Source organism: Chelonoidis abingdonii, chromosome 22, assembly GCF_003597395.2.
Source record: "Chelonoidis abingdonii isolate Lonesome George chromosome 22, CheloAbing_2.0, whole genome shotgun sequence".
Classification (NCBI taxonomy): domain Eukaryota; kingdom Metazoa; phylum Chordata; order Testudines; family Testudinidae; genus Chelonoidis; species Chelonoidis abingdonii.
In genome coordinates this window covers 21,310,357-21,333,730 of record NC_133790.1, presented here as the reverse complement: position 1 = coordinate 21,333,730, position 23,374 = coordinate 21,310,357, and the positions used below count along the sequence as shown (strand labels likewise).

The 23,374-nt window shown below is 39.5% G+C and overlaps 1 protein-coding gene across 3 annotated transcripts in view; it reads left to right on the top strand.

The window, feature by feature from the left end:
- The window catches only part of SPECC1L (sperm antigen with calponin homology and coiled-coil domains 1 like), a 114,488-nt gene that overhangs the window by 74,865 nt on the left and 16,249 nt on the right, over positions 1–23,374 (top strand). For all 3 annotated transcript variants that reach the window (XM_032801312.2, XM_075060020.1, XM_032801315.2), the window contains one exon: positions 2,270–2,372. In XM_032801312.2, coding sequence (XP_032657203.1) covers positions 2,270–2,372 — 103 coding nt within the window. The remainder of the gene's footprint in view (positions 1–2,269; positions 2,373–23,374) is intronic.

Below are 23,374 nucleotides of genomic sequence, written 5' to 3'. Positions count from 1 at the left end.
AAGACACCTCAGGAGATCATCTAGTCCAACCCCCTGCTTAAAGCAGGACCAACCCCAGCTAAACTATCCCAGCCAGCTCTTTGTCAAGCCAGATCTTCAAACCTCTAAGGATGGAGATTCTACCACCTCTGTAGGTAACCCATTATAGTGCTTCACCACCCTCCTAGTGAAATAGTTTTTCCTAATATCTAACCTAGACCTCCCCCACTCCAACTTGAGACCATTGCTCCTTGTTCTGTCATCTGCCACCACTAAGAACAGCTTAGCTCCATCCTCCTTGGAACCCCCTTCAATTTGTTCAAGGCTGCTATCAAATCCCCACTCACTTTTCTCTTCTGCAGACTAAATAAGCCCAGTTCCCTCATCCTCTCATAAATCATGTGTCCCAGTCCCCTAATCATTTTTTGTTGCCCCCCACTGAACACTCTCCACATCCTTTCTGTAGTGGGGGGGCCCAAAACTGGACACACTGCTCCAGATGTGACCTCACCAGTGCTGAATAGAGGGGAATAATCACTTCCTTCAATCTGCTGGCAATGCTCCTACATTACAGCGTGATATGCCATTAGCCTTCTTGGCAACAAAGGCACGCTGCTGACTCATATCCAGCTTCTCGTCCACTGTAAATCCCCAGGTTCTTTTCTGCAGAACTGCTGCTTAGCCAGTCGGTCCCCAGCCTGTAGCCATACATGGGATTCGTCCATCTTAAGTGCAGGCTCTGCTCTTGTCCTTGTTGAACCTCCTCAGATTTCTTTTGGCCCAATCCTCCAATTTATCTAGGGCACTTGGGACCCTATCCCTACCCTCTTGCATATCTACCTCTCCTCCCATCTTAGTGTCATCCGCAAACTTGCTGAGGGTGCAATCCATTCCATCATCCAGACCATTAATGAAGATGTTGAACAAAACTAGCCCCAGGACAGACCGCTGGGGCACTCTGCTTGATACCGGCTGTCAACTAGACATCAAGCCGTTGACCACTACCCGTTGATCCTGACAAGCTAGCAAGAATACTGTGGAAGACCATATCAAAAGTTTTGCTAAAGTCAAGATATATCACGTCCACCATTTTCCCCATATCCACAAAGCCACTTATCTCATCATAGAAGGCAGTCAGGTTGGTCAGCCATGACTTGCCCTTGGTGAATCCATGTTGACTGTTCCTGATCACCTTCCTCTCCTCCAAGTGCTTCAAAATGGATTCCTTGAGGACCTGCTCAGTGATTTTTCTACCTAGCCCTTTTAGTTGCATACGAAACCCTTTATTACAGAAAGACTTACTGCAACTACAGAAATGTTAATTTCAGTAATAACACTATTAATGTAGCAGTTTTTATTTTGAGCAATGTGTTTTTTAGTCTAATAAAACTGATATTTATAATTCAAAATTATCATGAAAACATGCCAGCCCAGGAACCGTTTTTCCGCCTGACCTTTATCATAAGGAAAAAATGAATATTTCCTTTCACCCCAAAAAACCCTCCCTCCCTCTCTTTGGGTGAATGGGCAAACTCAATTTTTCTAGGCTTTCAGTATCCTTAGTTGTTTTGTTCATAAATATACCAAAAATTATGCATTACTTATGGGCCTATATCTATAATAGCGTGTATTGGGAATTGGACACCATTCCATTACAAGTGAGGTAAAGAAAAAATATTGTCTACATATAAAGTAGACCACTGAGCATGTTCCTCCTCCTGAAAGGTCCAGATCTTGGGACAAACAGTCTGTAGCAGTAACTGAGTGCTATTAATATTCAAATTTCTTGCTGTTTCAAGGTTACATTCCTAATCAGCCATGAGAAGCAAAAGAGATACAATCAGTTTGTTTTAAAACACAAATTAAAGTTGTTTAAAATAGCTTATAGTTCAGGTGGGTTGTAGTGTAGTCTAGCACATCAGCTTAATATTATGAACTCTTAGAAAAAATCTTGTTCGTAAATACAAGTCTAGAAAGGAGGCTGTAATTTAAAATAAATTCATCCTAAAGTAAGCGTTACTGACTAACACCAGTGGTGAAAACACCAAAAGGTCTTAATGCAGTCACAATCAGTGTTTTTGTCTGATCATTATGCATAGTGATTGCCAGTGGAACAATTGATCTGATCCCACTTAACAGGGAAGATTTTGCAGGTTTAACTGGGTATATTCCTCCTTCAGACAGCATTTTGAGCCTCATTCTTCTCACTGGGATGGGTCCTCACTTTCCTAACTATTGTTGCAAAAAGTGGCATGATATCAAAACTTTACTGTTTTTCCTCTACTCTCAGGGAAGAAAGGAAAGACCCTTTATCTGCTCTTGCAAGGGAATATGGAGGTTCCAAAAGAAATGCCTTGCTGAAGTGGTGTCAGAAGAAAACCGAAGGATATCAGGTAACTGCAAAGCTGTTTAATGCTGCACACTCTTAACTACAACATATGAAAATCTGCCAGAGGCACAAACCAGACTGCTCCACAGTTCACTGCATAGATCGCAATGAAACTGGCATGTGCTGTACTTTCTTACAGGAACACATGCTACAAGTCCTAACCTAACTAGCATGAATAGTTAATTAGTCACTTTTCAGCACAGTGCAAATGTAATGTTTTGGTTTATTTTTTGAGAGAGAGACATCTGACCTTCCACTGAGGCACTTTTGAAACAGCTGTCATACATATTACACATCTGAAACTCAGATAAAGGAGTAATAATAATCAAGATATTCAGAGTTCACTCTAGATTTTCATCTGACAAATGCAGCTAATGTAACACTTTTGAGTTTAAAAGTAAATTATTAGTAAGTAAGTAGTGAGGTTCTATGGGCTTGTCTACACTTACAATGCACTCTGCTATAGCGCTTCATTGTAGACACTACCTATGCCAATGAGAGAGGTTCTCCATTGCGGTAGGTGATCCACCTCCCTGAGAGGCAGTAGTTATGTCAACAGAAGAATTCTTCTGTCAACCTAGCGCTTTTTACATGGGGACTTGGATCAGCTTAATAATGCTGCTCAGGGGTGTGGACTTTTAACATCCCTGAATGACATAGCTAAACCAGCCTAATTTTCTAGTGTAGGATGGGCTTAGGTGTTGCTTATTTTTTGGAGATTGCATTGTTTCACATACACACTGTATTTGGCTTTTTACTGCATTTTCAGCTTTCTTTTCAATTAGTCCTAATGTTGTCAGAACCTGAAAGAACTGACAAGATAGTTCCCCACATTTCTCCTATGATTACATAATTTTTAAGAACAATAGAGGCTTCAGCAAATTGAATCAGGATGTTAAGAGTCTAGCCATGATGTATTTGTTTGATTAACTGTATTGAAAGTGTTTTGAATTCCCAGCACAGGCCTCAGTTTAAAAACTTCACTCTTTCAGTGACTTGAAATTCACAACATAGGAGGAAACTGTAAGCCACATAACAGGATGGTTGACCATCCATAGGAAAAGTCGACTTTCAGTACAATAGAGAGTCTTGTGCTATGAACCCAAGGTGCCCCTCTCCCACTTCCTGTGGCACGTCTGTGATACCAAATTGTGCTATTTCTGAGTGTAAGTTTCTTTATGGAAATGGTCCTTCCTCTTCACTTTTTTTAAAAGGCAGGATGTTAGATCTTTTTCTTTAAAGCCTGTAAGTCTAAATGGAAAAATATCTGAAGCTTGTTATCTCTAAATGAAAGATGCATCTGACAGCTTCCTTAATTTATCAGGACAAAGTTATAAAGTACTCAAGACCTTCCCTTCTCTGGCTGTGTACACAGACAAGGCCATCCTCTCTTTCACATTGACTAGCTGCTTGTAGTCAATCTACTGGACCCTTGTAACCACTAACAGAAAGAGGGAGGGATGACACCTCATGTACTTGCCCTGACAGCTATTACGAGACTCTCTGCATGTGCTGCTGCTGCAGGACTATATCATCTCATGTCTCTGAGCTATATAAGCCTCTTTCTGAAGGAGCCAGACTAGTACTATTGGAATATATTAAGTTAACTATCGCAGAAGAATGTATTTTGTTTAGACATCCACATTTATCACTTCTCTTTAAATTGTTGTACTGTATTAAATTTGTTTTTCAAGATACCCCTGAAATTAAATTCTGGTGTGCATGTGGGGTGTTGCTGATATGCTTTTTGTAATGCTATAAATGTATCCTGAATTGTGCTCACTCTGAGTAGAGATTATCCAGACATTTCAGCCCCATTATCAATACCTTATAAGTATTAGGGTCTCTCTGGGAAACAAAACCTTAAACTTTTATACTACCACCCTTATGGAGTAAAGACCATTACATAGTAACTTAAAGATAAATAATGGATGAAGAGAGTAAAAATAATCTTTAAAAAACCTCCTAAAGAATAACACTTTGAATATCAGGACTGTAATATTAGCCCAACTTCTGAGCAAAAATTCCATTCCCTCTATTGGGTCTGTTTGTTTTTTAACTCTAAAGAAAACTCCTGCCTGATTTCACATCTTCTAAAAAGGGGGTATTATCAAGTATTTACAAGAATTTTTTGTAAAGTTGTGTCAGTTAGTGGGAGACTTTTAATAACAAGCCTAAACAAAACAAAAAAAAGTTGGAAAGGATTTGAAAGGTGGGGGGTAATAAAGCACAGAAATCAGTACAACCATATATCTACCCAAAAAAGGTAAAAAATTGTATTGAGGAAGGAGAAGCTCTAGATGTCCTGAAGAAATTTAAAATGAATAGCACATATAAAGAGGGGATGTTCTAGTGAAGCCAAAATAGCAAATGAGGCATTGACTTAGGGTGTGTCCTTCCATGCGATCATGAGTTGGAAGCACATATTTGTAGTTGCTGCTTGTTGGGCAAATGATTTTAGACCTCTGTTGTCCCATCTTCTATCTACTTAATTTAAGAGGACATTTTCTTGATTTGGATATTCTTGTTGTGACTGCCTTTGGTCCTTAAAACCCTGCACATCAGGAACCAGATTTTTCAAGCTGCAATGTATCTAATTGCTCTGATTCAAAATCCCACAAATCTTAGAGAAGTTAACCCATCTAATGTCATTCTTTCAATCTGTTTTCCTGATTCTCCCAACTATAATATAAAAAATGTATCAGAGAGGTAGCCATGTTAGTCTGGATCTGTAAAAGCAGCAAAGAATCCTGTGGCACCTTATAGACTAACAGACGTTTTGGAGCATGAGCTTTCATGGGTGAATACCCACTTTGTCAGATGCATGTGACAAATGGGTATTCACCCATGAAAGCTCATGCTCCAAAACGTCTGTTAGTCTATAAGGTGCCACAGGATTCTTTACTGCTTTTATAAAAAATGTATAAAAAAAATTCCACATCAAGAATTTCCAGATTTGTTCAGAGACTGTGGTAATTTTGTCAAGGATACAGATCCCAGACCCCCAGGTTGAAGAGGGGAGACTCTTAATTAGGTGTTTGGAAATGTTAAAAATCACTGTGTAGCATAATTAAAGTTGAAACAGTTTTCAGTAGCACATATACTCCAGGTTAAAAGAATAAAACTTTCAAATATGATCCAATTTAGCTTCTAAATTGTGCTGAAGGTTTTAAACCATGATTTATAATGAAACAAAACCCTTCTAGATCTCTTATCGTGCTGTATAATTATTATTGCTTTCATCCTAACTGCATTATCTCAATTTATAAGATTTCTTATTGCAGTGTCAAATATCATGGTAGCATGGTATAATTAAACCCAGACCATACTTGATCTAAAAACTGCTGCTGTTTCTGCTTATGATGGAAAAATTAGAATGCTAGGCATAATCTCTTCTGATTTAATTTTAATTTGTGTTGAATTAGTTATTGTGATAATGTAAAAGAGGGACTTTTCATTCTTTTGTGTTCAATTAAAAGCATTAGCATGAGAGTAAAAATGATTATTCGGACCCTTTGAATCTGCATTTTCTTATTCTGTCTTCTGCCACTGCTAACTTTAGGAGAGGCTTGTTCAGTCCAACATCATAACAATCAACAAAAATCTGCTTCTCCAATCTCATTCTCGCACCTTTTATACTTTTTTCCCTTTGAAACAGCTATAGTTTCTTCTATTTAAATAAATATGGGCCAGAGACCATATTTGGGAAGTTGATTGCCTATAACTAGAGCAGGTATTGAAAGGGTGTATGTGTGTAAATATATAAATAAAATAAGTGCAGCTGCTTATGTTTGATAGCGTAGATCCAGGCACAACTGTTGGGGGGGTTTTTTTGGAAATATTTTATCTGTGAAGCCCCTGGGATGATTTGTCCCAGTAGAAGTGGAGAATGGTTGAGTTTCTGTGTGTCTATAAACTGATGAACTAGACAAAACTTAACCAGAAAAAAATAGCCAGATCCAGTCTTTTTATATTTTTTTTTTATTTAAAGTGCCCATACAAAGGGCTCTAAGTGCCCTGCCAATTACAAAAACAAAATCCAATGCATTCAGCTCGTCCTTTGTACTAAACAGCAGCAAATGGTCAAATCCTAAAATCCTCACAGATCACTCTTCACATCCGTTCACCTCCCTCTCTTCAAAGGCCAGATGAAGGAACTAAACCCTGCAGTATGCCCTGAAAGGATTAATAGAAAACAGGTTGGGCTGTTTCATACCAGGGCAGGAGGATGTTCCAGAGTCCTGTGACTCTTATGGCAAATGTTTTACTAATATAGTTCGATTCTCTGAGTACAGAGAGTGGAGGAGAATACTTTTTTGCCAATATGAAATCATTTTTGAGATTTTTAAAAAACGTTTTTACTATCTTAGTAGAAGGTGGTAGAAACTTGCAGTTTGATGGAATATAGTCCCTCATTTGCAGAGGTGCCTTTCTAATTTCAACCAAATCACAATGAATTTTCACCATAGAATAAAATGGTTTTAAAAGGTTGTACATGCAGACACACTGTTTTGTGCCAGGAATCGCATCATACTCCTGTCTAGCAAGTAATTCCACATAATGGATTTTTAATTTGTCTTAAATAAAAACACTGTAGAAAGTGATACATTAGAAACTGTTAACAGAACATTTAGGGATCGAAAGGAAACACTCAAGTCAGGAAATGCCACTGTAAGATTACCCTTCCAGTCTTAACTCGGCCTCGTCAGTACATTGTTAGTTTTTGGTAGGATCACATTCTATTTTATCCACGGTACCCCATTTCATTCGTTGTGCAGCTTGAGTAGTGTGCAGTAATGATGGAAGGAGTGACATATTGAACAGAATAAAAAACAGTAACTGAACAGCTCCTATTCACTAAATCTTTTTTTTGGGCAATAAAATTTGAATCCATTTCTTACTATCCATTTATGTTTTTGGAGATGAAAGAATTTATCTCCAGAAACATAATACAAGTGGCAACCACTAGACCCCTGCAAGTGTGCTGCTAGAGGGAGTCCTCTTTAAGATGAGATGTAAAAACAGATGACTTGGCCATTTGCTGTCACTCTAGAGTTTATATCACTTTAGCAAGTACCATTTACATGAAAATTCCAGCTCTGATAAATGCATTTTGTTTATCCATAGTTCCCCCATCAGTTTCAATTGGAAGAGATTTTTTTCCATTTACAATGTTTTTAGTGGTTCACAGTTTACCCCAGAGCTGGCAGAATGATCAATAGAAGTAATTCCAGTGTATGGTTCAGGATGTTTCTTCTCATACGATCAGTAAAATACTTAGTTGTTACACTTAAATCTTCATGAGTACGTCTCAGAGTTATGTCTGGTGGAGGAATGGTGGCATTTTACAGCTCTCAGACCTGTTGTCCCAGGCTACCTAAAGATTTTGGAAGACCATGTTCCATCTTACAGTTTATTCACATTTAAAGTTTTTCTTCAATTTTAAGGGCTAGAAATTTAATCTTTTTAATGAAAGCCTAGATTCTGGAGCACAATTCTGGAGTGGATCTCTGACCTCATAGTACATGGAGCCTTGATAGCACACTTATTAGCCAGTTCCATGTCCAAATACTGAAAATGTGATCTTACTGTCTAATTCAGCCAAATAAGATGATAAAGGATAGCAGATGAGGTATGCAAGTCCAGAGGTATCTGTAAGGAGGTCAACAATTACAGTATGTGCAGTGCGCATAAGCTAATATTACAATAAAGGCTTTAACTTCTACCTTCCTTGGCTGTTGTTTTTAAAAGCATAAATTTTATGTGAAACTAAATACCAACTCTGTAATCCAGAAAGAGAATATAAACAACTTTAAGCACAAAAACTTACATGGTCAGCACTCCACAGTATCTTGGGCCTTGTATACATATGTCCCTGTCACTACTAGCGTCTAAGGTACAGAAAATAATTAAGAATGTGTGGATTCTTTGGTATTACTCTGTCACCAAAGCAGCTCAGATGCAGACAGAAGATGCCAGTCATTAACATTCCCTTATTTCCATGTTAGAAAAATAGCAATAGAAAAAGGCATACGAGTTTTCCTTCTAACTTCTGTGACCCACCTGTAAGAAGAAAACATCATGTGCTTTCTCATCAAGATACTGTCTGTCTAGGTCAGATGTTAGGACTCACAAGTAGAATTAACAATAAAAGTTTCTTGGATGTTGCAGTGAAGTGAGCAAACTGTTTCCTGTTTGAAAGGAATTCCTTTTCATGCTTAACAGAGCAGCTTGTTAAAAAGCTTTCCCAGAATCTTCTTTCACAAGCTGTCCTTTGAATTTAGTGGTCTCCAAAATTTTGACAGCAAATTTCATCTCTCTTCTGGGGAGGCTTATGTCTTTAAAACTCACTTTTCAGCTGGTCATTCTTTGACATTTTAAAGAGCAGGCTGATTAGCATTTATTGCTGTTTCTTTTCTGCTATAGTTGAGAGAGGAGCTGTGCTCATGTTTCTGATTTGATGCATACCATTCCAACTATTCCAAGTCGTAACTCCTGCTAACTTTGACACAAGATAGTCTTTTCAGTAATGTGACCTTATGCAGCTCAGCAAAAAAAACAAATAGATATTCTTACTGATTGTATATCTAGTTCTTACTACTACACATAGCAAGTACCCCATCTAGACAAGCAAACAAATCTTAATTTTTAGGCTCCATGAGTATGAATATTGTTGACATATATTACTGTAAGTGTGCACACAAGTGATTTAAATCCATATTCTCTTCCAAGAATTTTACTTAAATAACAAACATAAACCCAGGAAAGCAGTTAGTTCTATAGTCAAACAGGGCACCCAGACTATATTTAATTTGCCCCAGTACAGACATCTACTGTCTTCCCTTCTTCACCTGTAGAGTTTCAAAAGATGTATTCTGTAATTATAAAATGTATTATTTTTCTGAGAGAGAGAGTTTGGCCTCAGATGTGCTGCTTTGCCACACTAACCTTTGATCTTTTTTGTATTAATGTTCTAAATCCATGACACATGAAATTTGTTTATAGTAATGCTAATTCTGTGTACTGACAACTGGATAATTGCCTGCAAAATGATGATGGGTGCCATGAGAACTTTACAGGTTTGGGCTTAATAGGGTTTTGGGAATGATTGCCTCAGTATGCTATTTGTCTAATCAGGACACTGTAAAATTCTTCTCCGCGTATTGTGTGGACTTTTTTTTTTTTTAAGGCTGCAGAGCAACTTTGATCACTGTGCTATTCAGTTGAAGGCATTTTAGGTTTTGTGGTCCATGGTAAAATGAAGATGTGGCTAGAGAAGATAGTATAAGATTTTGACTCAGGGCACTACTGCAGGGGCAGAGTTGAAATACTTTTGTGTCTGTTATGAGAAATGCAATATTAACTCCATAGTTCTTGGGTTTCTGATAATACTTCACTTGGTAATATTCACTGAAGCTGCTAATATGTGCCTGCAACTATAGCTACACCTTAATGATGTTTTTGGAGTGATAATTTTTTTAGTTTTTTAAATGGTCCAACAGTCAGGCCTGGTTCCTGCAAATTTGGAGATATGTGCCCTAGCAAATTTTGTGGTATAGAGTTAGGGGGTGTCCAAGGGGATCTACTGTTAACTGTAGTTCCAACCTACTATCTTACCGAGGAACGAATGATAGATAATGCTTTAAATAACTTTAATAAAAGCAGAATCTTCAAGTTGTCAAATATTCTGTCATTCAAAATGCAATCAGTTTCTCTTCCATCACACATTCTTCCTTGTAGCATGAGTGAATCTGTCATTTCCTTATTGGTTTCATCCCCCCTTCATGCCAAAAAATTAATGGTTTGGGTGCCCTCCAGAGGATATGGGATTTAGCAGGTCAATTTTGTTTAAATATTGCTTAGTACTTCCGTAGATGAGTTTAACCTGAGGTGGTCTGGGCCTAGTATAGATGGGTAGGGAAGTCTAAGGCCTTGTCTACACTTACAGTTTTGCAGCGCTGGCCGTTACAGCTGTGGTCGTACAGCTTGTGTACGGCCAGCGCTGCAGTGTGTCCACCTGACAGCGACCAGCGCTGCAGTGTGTCCACACTTGCACCAGTTGCAGCGCTGTTGTGAGTGGTGCATTGTGGGCAGCTATCCCACAGAGACCTTGTCCAATTGCTGCTGGGGTGTGGGAAGGGACGAGGAAGGTGCGGGTCATTCCGCTTCCTGTCCAACGACCCGTGGTGCATCGTTCCCTTTCAGCCGGTTGGTGCCATTGTGATTCTGCAGCGTGTGATTTCAGTAAGAAATGGAGCCCGAGCTGCTTAGGATGTTGCTGATGAATGTTGCCAGCACATCCCGTCTGGCAGTTGATCTCTTCCTTATGCTCCAAAGGACAGTGAGAGCTCAGATGATGAAAAGATGTGCTGACGCTGCTGACACAAATGCTTGCGCAGTAACGGACGTGCTCTGCAGCGTGGAACGCCAGCCTTTGGGCTCGGAACAAGTACTGAGGTGGGATCACATCGTCCTGCAAGTCTGGGATGAACGACAGTGGCTGCAGAACTTTAGGATGCGAAAAGCCACTTTCATGGGACTGTGTGCTGAGCTCGCCCCCAACCCTGCAGCGCAGGAACGGACTGAGGCTGCCCTGTCAGTGGAGAAGCGGGTGGCTATTGCAGTCTGGAAGCTGCAACTCCAGACAGCTACCGAGCGGTCGCAACCAGTTTGGAGTGGGAAAGTCAACCGTTGGAATAGTGGTGATGCAAGTTTGCAGGGCCATTAATCGCATCCTGTTCAGACGAAACCGTGACCTTGGGAATGTGCAGACATTGTGGATGGCTTTGCCCAAATGGGTTTCCCAACTGTGGAGGGGCAATAGATGGACGCATATTCCTATTCTGGCACCACCCCACTGACATCCGAGTAAATTAATCGGAAGGGGTATTTCTCACATGGTTCTCAGGCGCTTGGGATCTCCGTGGGTGTTTCACTGACATTTACACAGGATGGCCTGGAAGGTGCATGACACGCATCTTTCGGAACAGTGGCCTGTTCAGGAGCTGCAGGCAGGGACTTTTTTCCCAGACCGTAAGATCCAGTGGGGGACGTCGAAATGCCCATTGTGATCCTTGAGACCCCGCTTACCCGTTAATGCCTTGGTCAGAACCGCTTACAGGGAAGCTTGACATGAGCAAGGACCGGTTCAACTACAGGCTTGAGCCGGTGCAGAATGACCGTGGAGCATAGGCTTTGGCCGTTTAAAGGGAGATGGAGAAGTGTCTACGGGAGCTGGACGTGGGGGAAAGCAGCATCCCAGCGATTATAACCGTGTGCTGTATCCTCCATAATATTTGTGAAGGAAGGGGAAACCTTCATTGACGAATGGACCTCCGAGGTTCAACGCCTGGAGGCTGAATTTGAAACAGCCAGAGAGCAGGGCGACTAGAGAGCCCAGCACAGTGCTTCAAGGATAAGGGATCCGTTAAAGGAGCACTTTGAGGCTGAAAGCCAACAGTATGTTGGTGCCTTCCACTGCAGTTAAGAGCATGCTCCAGCATTACCTGCAGTGTTCATTGATTTGCAGTTCCTATTTTTTACTTGTAGTACATGTTACGTTTCTGTAATAATAACAGTGAATAAAAGACAAGAAATCCTTTATTAAAAAACAGTACTAACACAGGAAGGGGGGACGTGATTATTCCCTCCTTGTTCTAGGGCAGTTCTTTGGATGCAGTGGTGGATGCTGTATGCACTGTTTTTTATACATTTTTAACACAACTTTATAGCCCATTTTGTTTGTTTTCAAATAACTTAATTTTCTTTCTTTTTTCCCAATTACTAGGTCTGCTTTCTCTTTCTATAAGATGGAGAGTCAGAGACTGATCCCCTCAATGGTGTATTAATTTATTTATGTGCACTAGTGTATGTGGGGGGAGTCTGATTAAAACATAGTATTTGAACACTAACCATTTATTAGTTCTAAGGAACAGAGCCCTCCGCAATAGGACTCTGTAGGTTGTTTTCTGTCTGATTTATAGATTTCTGCCTTCTATTCCCAGATTGATTTCAAGGCTATAATTCTATCCAGATTTTCTACTGATGTCAAAAACACACCATTGCAGGTAGTGTTTATAACTAGCATCACAAGAGACACTAAATTACAGCCCTGCTATCCATACTGCTATATGTCCTTTGTTATCTCTCCTTTCTTTCTGTATATACCTTGTACTTCAGTTTCATGGAAAAAAATGAACTCCAAAATCAATCAGGTTAGCATGATATCTGTTTTTGTCCTTTCTTCAACCCTGTGTAAAACAGTAAAAGGCCAAGTCTGTACTGAATACACTACATGAGCTCTATTAAAGCCCCGCTCTCCCGGCTGACTCCGGCAGCCCCGCTCTCCCGGCCGAGCCGGCAAACCCCGCAAGCCCCCGCTCTCCGGCTGGAGCTCCAGCAACCCCGCTCTCCGCCGGAGCGGCAAACCCCGCAAGCGCCGCTTCTGGCCGGAGCTCAGCAAGCCCCGCTCTCCGGCTGGAGCTCCAGCAAGCCCGTCTCCCGGCCGGAGCGCGGCAACCCGCCAAGCGCCGCTCTCCCGGCTGGAGCTTCAGCAAGCCCCACTCTCCCGCCGAGCGCGGCAAACCCGCAAGCCCCGCTCGCCGGCCGAGCTCAGCAGCGCTCTCCCGCCGGAGCTCCAGCAAGCCGGGCTCTCGCCGCGCCGGAGCTCCAGCAAGCCCCGCAAGCCCCGCTCTCCCGGCCCGAGCTCCAGCAGCCCCGCTCTCACCGGCCGAGAGCGCGACGCAAACCCGCAAGCCCCGCTCTCCCGGCCGGAGCTCGGGCAAGCCCCGCTCTCCCGGCCGGAGCTCGGGGCAGCCCCGCTCTCCTCCTTCCAGGCTAAGCCCAGGCAGTGGAGTGCTAAGCAGTGACGAGAGGCTGAAAGATGCTGGGATAAGTCCTAATACCCTGGGAGGCCAATAAAAACGCTGGTGGTGTCCACACCTGATGACCAGCGCTGCATCACAGCGTGGTCTCGCACACTGAAGCAGACCAGGTGTACAGCCAGCGCTGCAAACAGGGAGTTGCAGCGCTGGCTGAGCTTTTAAGTGTAGACACCTGCTAAGTTGCAGCGCTGTAACCCCCTCACCAGCGCTGCAACTTGCAAGTGTAGACAAGGCCTAAGCACAGAGATAACATCTGAAGATACTGCTTGGCTTTGTTATTTAATTATCTTAATGGTCAGTAGACATCCTGTAGAGGTTCTTATGGCAACTCACTTACTTTGTGGAACCAAGTAAGGTGAAGTTTTGAAAGTCTTTGAGGAAAGTGAAACTAGAGTTCTTGAGCCATAGGTAATGTTCTTATACCACACAGACTCTTGTTGTAGTTTCTAGACTTCAGAAATGGATCCCAAAAAACTGATACCATTTTCTTATTAACCAAACATAGAATTTTAAATTGAAGCATCCCTAGTCTTAATTCCATAACAAAAGGTCAACCTCTTTTGTATGGTTTGCATCATGATCAAGTGTTAAGAGATGAATGAATGTAACGCCAGGCTAAAAAAAACAAAACTGTTTTCATGTGTGTTTAATTGGCTTATGCAGAATGAACCTGTAACACTGTGCATTAGAAACATAATGAAGTGGGGAGTGTAAACTAGTTGGGTTTATTTTTAAAACCTGTTCGTATACAAGGAAAGTCTTTGGAACACTGAACTAGAATATAAAGTAGGGAAGAATGAAATGGGCAAAATTCTCTGTCAACATAATGCTTTATTCAAATAAAAATATTTTAGGGTTTCACATAACTTTCCTTGGTCCTGGCTGGCTGAGTCATCAAAGTATTCAGACTGCCAAAACTCTATTCTCTGCCTTTCCACTTATGATGTTCTAGCCAAAAGCTTCTGAAAAAAGACTACTCCTTATGAGTCTTGTCTCACCCAACTGGAAATGTAATGAGTCTAGCATGAAAAGAAACACCAGTGGGGTAGTTAATATTGTAATGGGGAAAGATAAGACAAACAATGGCTCTGACTTGGAATTCATCGCCTTTTCAGACTGCCTATCTGCAGCTCACTTTCATGGCAGCTGGGAATAAGGTGATAATTGGGACTGCTCTGGATCCCAACAGTAATTTCCAGAAATGTTTGTTTCTGTTCCCCCTAATGTCTGCTTTAATATAGTGATTGGGAGCCAACCACTCCCAACCGAGTAGAGATTGGATAACTGCGGACTTTCACCCTTGCAGTATCCCAGTGCAAGACTGGACATGGAAAACAGACAAACTCAGGGACAGTTGTGAGGACTGACAGGCAAAAGAATCACATCACCGTTTAGCAGTAGGCACTCCTGACTGGAGTCTGAAATAAAAGGATCTGGTGGTGATAGCTGAATCTGATCCCAGCAGGGTAGGGAGGCAGTTTCAAGCAGGAATAGCACCAGGTGGGAGAAGGGAGGAAGATTTAGGGGTCGCAGCACCCAGGAGCCTAATGGATAATATGCTATTGGACCTGCAGTGGGAACAGATGGAAGCACAACTCAGAGGAATATAGGATTGATCAAGCTGTTGGTAAATGAAGTATGTGTCTTGCCTCCAGCATCTGTCATTCTGATGTGTCAGAGAAAGTTGGAAAGTAAATCAGAAACCATAATGTACCTACCTGGTTGTTTGGTATTAAACATTGGTGAAAGGACAAAAATTACTTCCCAACGTCTCTGGAAATTGCTCATGCTGTGAAGCATGAGATTGGATTTTCCCTTATTTTAACATATCTTGCAAAACTGTACATGTTGGTCATAAAATTATTGAGCTCAGGTGGCATTGCTGGCTAATGTAGTAACAAGGGGTTTCTTAGCCTGTGCAGAGTTAGGTGTATACCACTGGCAAAGCTGTAATTTTTAAAATGAATCATTGATTTCCAGTGCCCTATCACCAGCTGCCACAATGTGGGCAAAGGGGAACAGAGCCCTTGTCTTTTACTCATTCTCATCCACTCCTAAGTTAGGAGCCAAGTTCTGTTGGGTGTGGGAGTCTGGATGGTGTCTTGTCTCCCCTCTCCTATTGACACAGAGCTAGGTTCAGAAGACTAGCTGATGTGTAACCATGTTCCCTCCTCTTCCCCCCTCCCCCCCGCATCAAAGTATAGTTAGTATCTATAGTCAAGTGAGACTGAAGACAGTTGTGGATATGTACTGAGGAAATAGTTTTCCACGTTTCCTACTTGGTTTGTAACTTGCAGCTATGAACTGTGTTGGATCCCCATGGTTTTTAGCTGTGGAGGTAGCCAAAAAGAGTCTATCACTGGATAACCTGCTTAACATCAATCTTTCACAAATAATGGTATTCTGCTCCTTAGTAGTTACACAAGATACTTTATTACTTTTAAGCATACATAGAGCCGAAGGAGAAATATGAGTGAGACCGGTCGCTGATTGCCTTTGCTGCAAATTTTAGAATTAGCTCTGTGTTAATGTGGTATTTTGTAATGAAGTTTAAAAATAGTTCTGTTCCTTATGTAACCAGTAAAATGCATTTAAGCACAGGTGACCACACATTTTGTTTTTCATTCTTGTCGGAACAGCTTACGGTCTTTTTCTGTGTAAGTGTGCTGCAGAGCAATGTTTTCCTTCAGTCAGGCTGCTGCTGCTGCTTTGCATTGTACAGTTAAACAGGAATTTTGGCTGACAGTGGAAATGCTTGAAATTTAATTACTTATGAGAACTGCAGACCCATTGGTTAGAAGTTTTTTAAATGTGATGTGCTATAAAATCTGTGACCTGTTTGAAATGTTGACTCATATTTTCTCACATAGTCCTGCCCCCAGTAAAGATTTTACAAAACCAGAACTTAAATATGTTCTTTCATTCCCATTTTATATCTGCCGTCCACAGAAAGCCTGTTAGAACATCCATTTTTTGGAAGACTAATCCTTTTTAGTAGAGTTGATTTTTTTCATGAACAATCTGTCTCAAATACTAGAGATGATTTCAGATAACTACTAAATATTACTAAAACTGCAATACAGTAGCTAATTCCTAAAATGCCAATAATACTCCTACAGATGCTCTCCCATCTTTTTGATGTAAATATACTCCAACCTCCCTGACCCACTTTCCCTATAAAGAACATCCAGCTCTGAAAAGGCTTATTTCTCGATTGACAGCTTCCTTGAAACCCAGCTCTTTGTGGTTATTGCTTTATCTGTGTATGGTCTGAAACAGCATCCAGAAAAGTTCTGGGTGGATTTCAGTGGGAAAGACTCCTCTTAGTTTAGCCAATAATACAACTCTACGACAAAGAGGAAGTTTTGTTGGAGGTCTTAAATTAACATCATTCTGTTACTGATTCCTTGAGGAATAGAGTTTAGTGCAAGTTAAATAGAAGAAAGTGGAGCTTTAAAGTAGATTGAGTTCATCATAATGAAGATTCTCCAACAATGCTACTGTTAGGTGAAGGTATTTGAAAAAAATTCTGCTGTCTTTAAATGTGCCAGTTTTGAATTTGTGCTTCCTGAAAATATAATTAGATGTGTTTTGGGGCATATATTTTCATTCAGATGATAACTTGTCCCTTTCCTGGATGTTCAGTCAGCCCATCAGGCCATGCTGTACCTCCTGTTAATTAGATGTAATAAAAATCATCCATAACATGCAAAGCAGCTGGTAAACAGAAGCAGGTCTCCTTAATTGTTTCCTTCCATTGCGGCTTTTTTCCCCTTCCATTTGGCTTTTCTGGCTCTGTTAACGTTCTTGGAAGATGGATTTGTTTTCGGTGTGCTATTTAAGAGATACTGGAACTGACAGGAATGGTTGAGAGAGATGGGGATTGCTCTATATTTTTTTCTGAACATTGGTCTTACTCCTACATAAAGCTTTTGGAAACAGTCACTTTCAGATTGACTTACACTTCAAACTTTCACTGTAAAATAATGGACCATTCCTAAAAGATTCAAAGTTGTGTGTATTCCCTCCTTAAAGTTCACACGTGTGAAAATTTTTACCTACTGTTGATACAATTGACATTTAAGTTTATTGTAACTACAATATTAAAGGGAAAAGTAGCTTTCTCCATTTTTTTTCAGTTTTATTTGTGCTTCTGATAGTGCTCTGTATGAAGTCAGTTTCCTCCTGTCTTTCGCATAGCTAGAAGGGACAGAAAAAGGCACTTGAAGGGGGAGGAAAAATGTAATTATAAATCTATAAAAGTTTCCAGCAGGACTCAGGCAGGTGTAGGATCTGAAACTAATTCTGCCTTACATTTTGAAATTCACTGGTTTTCAAATTGAGTGTTTCATCCCATGGAGAGCCAGAGCTAGTATAATATATTTCTCCTTCCCTTGCTGGAAAAACATTTCATAATTAATCCCTAGTTTGGATTCTGGCACATTCAGTGATCTGGTTTGTGTTAGCATAAGTGAAGTTGGCTCTTTGTGTATTGGAATGAATAAAAGAAAGGCAGTGCATTTAACACCACGTTCATAATTTTTGGTTAATAATAGGGTCCCTCCTTTTGCCTCCACCTTAACCCCATAATTCTGTGATGTTTAGTACTAGAGACTGTACAGTTGTTGGACTAAAATAGTGTGTGTGCAATACACTCTCATTTGAGCAGCTTGTTACTAGAAGCCAGTGGTTCCAATTAGAATGGAAAAAAATTGTCCTGAAATGAAATTACTTTTAGTATTGCGTTTATAGACAAGAATAAGCAAAGGGTAAATAATGTGCACTATTTTTAAGACTAATATGAAGGTAAATATTGTCATATTCTATTAAGAATTCATTTTGTTACCAGAATAATTTGATATACTACAAATATTCTAGAAGGGAATCATGTTTCAGAAAAAAAATGAGAGCAGCATGGCTGAAACAGGGCTGAGAGACTAGAAAACTTGTTGTATGTTCCCAACTCTTAACAGTTGCAGTTTGTGTTTTTAGATGACTTATTTAACGTCTGCCTCAGTTTTTTTATCGTAGAATGGGGATATTGCTTGCCCTCACAAAAGTGCAGAAGATTAATTAATATTGGTGCTCAGAAGATGAAAAGACTGCATGTGTTAAATATTTATTTTAATATTTATATTTAAATAAATCACGTTTACATTTATTCTTTGGGAAACTATGGCATCAGAAGGCTTCTTCTATTTTAAACTTTATTATAGTGACAGTTTAATCAACCAGAATTGGAGACTGCAAGCATTGCTCTGGGTATATTTATAGTTACCGGAGAGCACATAGAGGAAATAAAAATTAAGGCAAAAAAATCTGTCCATAAATTTGAATTGTGGCTTCATAAGTGATGATTGGCTTCTTGCCCAATGTGCATAAAAATAATGCATTGTCTCTCTCCAAATTAACCTGGTGCTTTTGTAAATATATAAAGACCAGGTGTTGTGTGCATTTAGTTGCCCTTGAAACCAGTGAAAAATATTGATTTTTCTATTTAAGGTTTCATTTTTATTCAGTTGATTCATATTCAAAGGAAAATATAGCATGCAACTTGTAGAAAACACTGATAACAGCAGTTTCAACTCAAGTAATAGAAATAAGATCTGGATCCTGTTTCTTTTAATAGTCATATGATACTTCTCAAGAATATTTATTTTCTGATTTATTCAAATCTGCTTATCTGGTAACCTTAAAGCATGTTAACAAAAACTAAAACAAATTTCATCCTCATCAAAATAACTCCCTACAATCCCTCTGCATCTCAGTCCCTCAAAACCCCAAGTAAACAGGAGAACTTTGCCGGGTAATCTGACGGTAATCAGACTTCATTTCTGATGGGCCATTTGGGGTAGTATATTCTGAGGACCTTGCCTTCTTTTCTTCTTCTTTGCTCTTGTAGAACTTAGCTGTTTCTAGTTACTTTTTGTGTCAAGATTTCTTGGTTGGGATTCAGAATGTCAGGTGATCCATTTATAGTTGCATTTTGGAGTGTTCTGCAGAGAGAAGCTGCATTGCACCTGTAACTGATTTGCAGAACTGAGTTTTATCGTTGTTCACGACAGTGAGACAGCCAGGAGGGAAACAGGCATCTGCATTCTGCACTGGTTGAAGTTTCTCAATGTGTTTTCAAAAGCAGCCTCATGTAAAGTTGCACTGATTTGAGGTCACAAAGACACTACACAGAGATCGGAAGAAGGTGCTCGTGGCTACTCATGCACTCTTGCACTCCAGAAATTATCAGTGATTTAGAAGCAATCCCATATTGTGGAACTAACGCACATAATCATAGGGTCAGACATCACCCCTGCTGCCCTCTCCAAATTGTCCCCCTATCAGTAACATTTCAGTTTTGTAGTACTGATCATCAACCAACTTGAACTCATTTGAGCCTCAGCCTCTGGCAAGCACTGGGAGAGTCAAGAGACCTTTCATGTGGATGTAACAAAAGGCTGTATCATTTCCATACTTGGCACGGCAGCCAGAATTGTAGCATCAAAAGGGTGGAGTTGATTTAAATCACTAGGCAGAAAGACTTGTTTTAATCATGGTTTTCTACATGGTTGTTATAACCTTAAGTTTTACAGCTATATCAGAAAATGAATGAATGATTATTTCATTTACCAAAGGAAATTGAAGTAGATATTTATGAAGTCATTGAGAGGTGAGCTATCTCCAATTCAACAGGTTAATCATTAGTATTTGGAGGATTTTCTTTCCATGCTGTGCTAAGAGGAGAACATCACCAGACAGACATTTAAATTGTTTTATTTAACTAAAACAACAAAGTTAAATATTCTAGATTTTTTCTTCAACAGCAAACACATATTTTATCAAAACGCATATGTCCCTCACTTCTCACGTTTATCTCCAGACTTCTTCTCCTTGTCCAGATCTATTCCCTCCCCAACAATCTTCTATTCATTGAACTTTTTTAAACTTTGCACTTTTAGAGAGGTAAGGGGTTGACTTTGTGTACACAAATTTGCAGAGGGACAATAGGGTTAAGGTCTGTTATTTCTCACTTCTATATATTATTTATTTCTTTATTTATAAACATTTTTGTTATTAACAAGCATGTTACCTCTGGAGACACACATCCACAGTTTGAGAACTGCAAAACTAAACATCTCTGATGGTATCTTCTAGACTGAGCACTGAGCCCCATTGGGTAGATAGAAAGATTAACCTAAATAATCTGTACAGAAGCCTGTGGAACCCCATAAGATTCGGTCCCTAATCCATAAACTATTGGAACTCATTTACAAAACTTTTTTTAAACATTACATGAATATATTGTCTCATACTATAGAACTAGAATTTATAATCCCTATTCCATGAGATATCTTTGAGCTGTAATGTCTCTTAATTAAAATGATCTTTAGATAGGATTTTCCTCAAAAAGCATTTTATCAAAAAAATCCTATTTAAATAAAAATCTTTTTATTTATTTATTTATTTTAAAATCATTGATTTTTATCCACCCTGAGAGTCAGTCTCATCTAGTGGCCTCCCATATTGAACAGGAAGGATGAGAGTGCAGAACCCTGCAAAACAGGAGAACCTTTGAGGTAGAGGAGTCCAATATTACCCTTTGGGATCTCTGAGAGGAAAGAATGAACCACTCCAGCAGTACCATCTACCACAATCAGAGTTCAGTAGTATATGGTTGTTGAGAGATCTTTTAAAAAAAAAAAAAAGTGTGGACAACTGGCCATCATCCATTTCTAGAAGACAGTTTTCAGGAGGTGAGGACAGACATGGTTTTCTTTTTATATTCAGGCCTAAACTCAGATTGAGAAGGAGGTCAAAGAAGTCAAGAGAATTTCAGAAAAGAGTTTCCTGTTCACAAACAATACATATATATCTTTTCCCCAAAAAACAGTGTGAGACGGGGAAATGTGTGCTTGGGAAGACTGGGGTGCTGATTTGGAGGGGAAGCTAGTTACCTAGTCAATATTCATAACTTCAGATACAAAAATGATACATGCGAACAAATAGGATAATCATATTCAGCAAAGCAATTCACCAACAAAAAAATTTTCCAATGACTCCTCACATGACTTATCTTGCATAAAATACATAATAATTATGTCATAATCATATAATAATATCACTGTGAAGAATGAGGTACAGTGTCACAATGGTAGTAAGATTATTATTTTTTCAAAATCTGACTTAACGAGCACGTTCATCATGTATAGCTCAGTTGGCCTGCTAAACCCAGGGTTGTGAGTTCAGTCTTTGAGGTGCCATTTAGGGATTTGGGGCAAAAATCTGTTTGGGGACTGGTCCTGCTTTGAGCAGGGGGTTGGACTAGATGACCTCCTGAGGTCCCTTCCAACCCTAATATTCTATGATTCTAAATTGAATCTTTTCATTGATCTGTTTTCGTGAGTCACTATCTGGTTATTGGGGAGCCAGTTCAATTTGTTCTGCTTGAGAAGAAGAAGCTTTAACAAAGAAAACAGTTGCTGCTTCTTTTTGGCTGACACCTTTCTCTGAGTAACATTAGGAAACTTCTCTCAGCTGTGCAACCAAAAGTACAGATCTGTGTTTTGTTATACATCTTTTCGTGCATATGGGAACATGGGTATTGCGATACTAAATCAGACCTGAGGTTCATCTAGTCCAATATCCTATCTCTGGTGGTAGCCAGCATCCAGCACATCAGAGGAAGATATAGGAACCCCACAGCAGGCAGATGTGGGATAATCTAACCCTCCAGCCCACCTCCTCCGGCGCCTACATATTAAGTCACATCCTAATCTCTAATAGAGTGGTTTAAAATTTGAAGCATGAGGTTTAATATTCCTTCCAAAACTTTTTTGTTTTGGAATTATAATTCTGGATGATATTGTTATCCAGGTAGTCCCTGTCAATTTTATAAATGTACTGCTGGCCAGGTCCTGGATCAAAAGTTAAGGATACCCCCAAAGAAGAGAATCTATAGTTACATTTCCTTTGAGCATGTTATACATCAGTTGTTTCTCCAGAAATCATTTTGAGGGTGCAATTTCCCAAGGTCACTATTCCTACTTTCCATTTGTTTAAATGTACTTGGTGTGCAGTAGAAATATAGAGGAGATAAGAAAAGCTTTATTTTTTGAGAGAGACTTTGTCAATAAGTATGTCTCACTGTGTTCTAAGGTAATATGTGTCACTGGTATTTTTTAAACTTTCCCTGTTAAGAAATAGTAACATGATCACTTCTTCAATTGGCAAAATTAGGTTCAATTCCTGTTGGTTACCAACAAGACTTCATTTAGAATACAACCTCTGTATTAGTGAATTAGCCAGCAGAACTCTTCCTTCTGTAATAATTTAGCTTTATTTAGGGGAAAAAACAAAAATAAAACCCCGCAATTTAAGTCATAACTTTCAGGGGAGAGTCTTCATATCCTAGGAAAAAAACAAGAGTAAAGTTAATATATTGACTACTTCTCAGAGTAGTATTTTTTGAAATAAGCCTGTTGCAAAGGGATATGACTATATACCCATATGTAACCATTATAAGCAAAGCATGACTCCTCGTATATTTTTACTTTTCAAATCTATTTACAGAGAATTAAAATGGTCTGTTTGTTGGACTTAACGATATATCTGAACACTTTCCTGAAAGCAGTCCAGAAAGGAATCACTATTTTCGTATATAAATGTTAACACTTTTTTTTACTTCTTTTAATGCTTTTACTCTTAACCAATAACATAATTTATTAGCTACGATGAAGGACCAGAATTTTCGTGGTCTGATGTACACCCATGTTATATTAATATTTAGTTAAGTCAGAGATGATAGATTTCAGTGTGTGTTTTGGATTGTCCATTCCCCTTCCAACACATGAAATAATATCTCAGATACACTCATCTGTTGTTAAACTGATATTACTCTTTGGTCTTTAAAAAAAAAAAAGCCATTAACCTTTTCATTTGTCTATCAGAAACACTGCCCAAGAGATGGTTTTCCCCAATAAAGGAATAAAAATCTTTCCTTAGTAGCAATAAGGATGAAATCCTAACCTCCATGTCAGCCAGATCCTTTAGGTGCCTCTTGAGCTTCATGATGTAATTCCAGCCTTTGGGATCCCTGTTCACTAAAGTGAAGTGGTGAGCATGTGAGTCA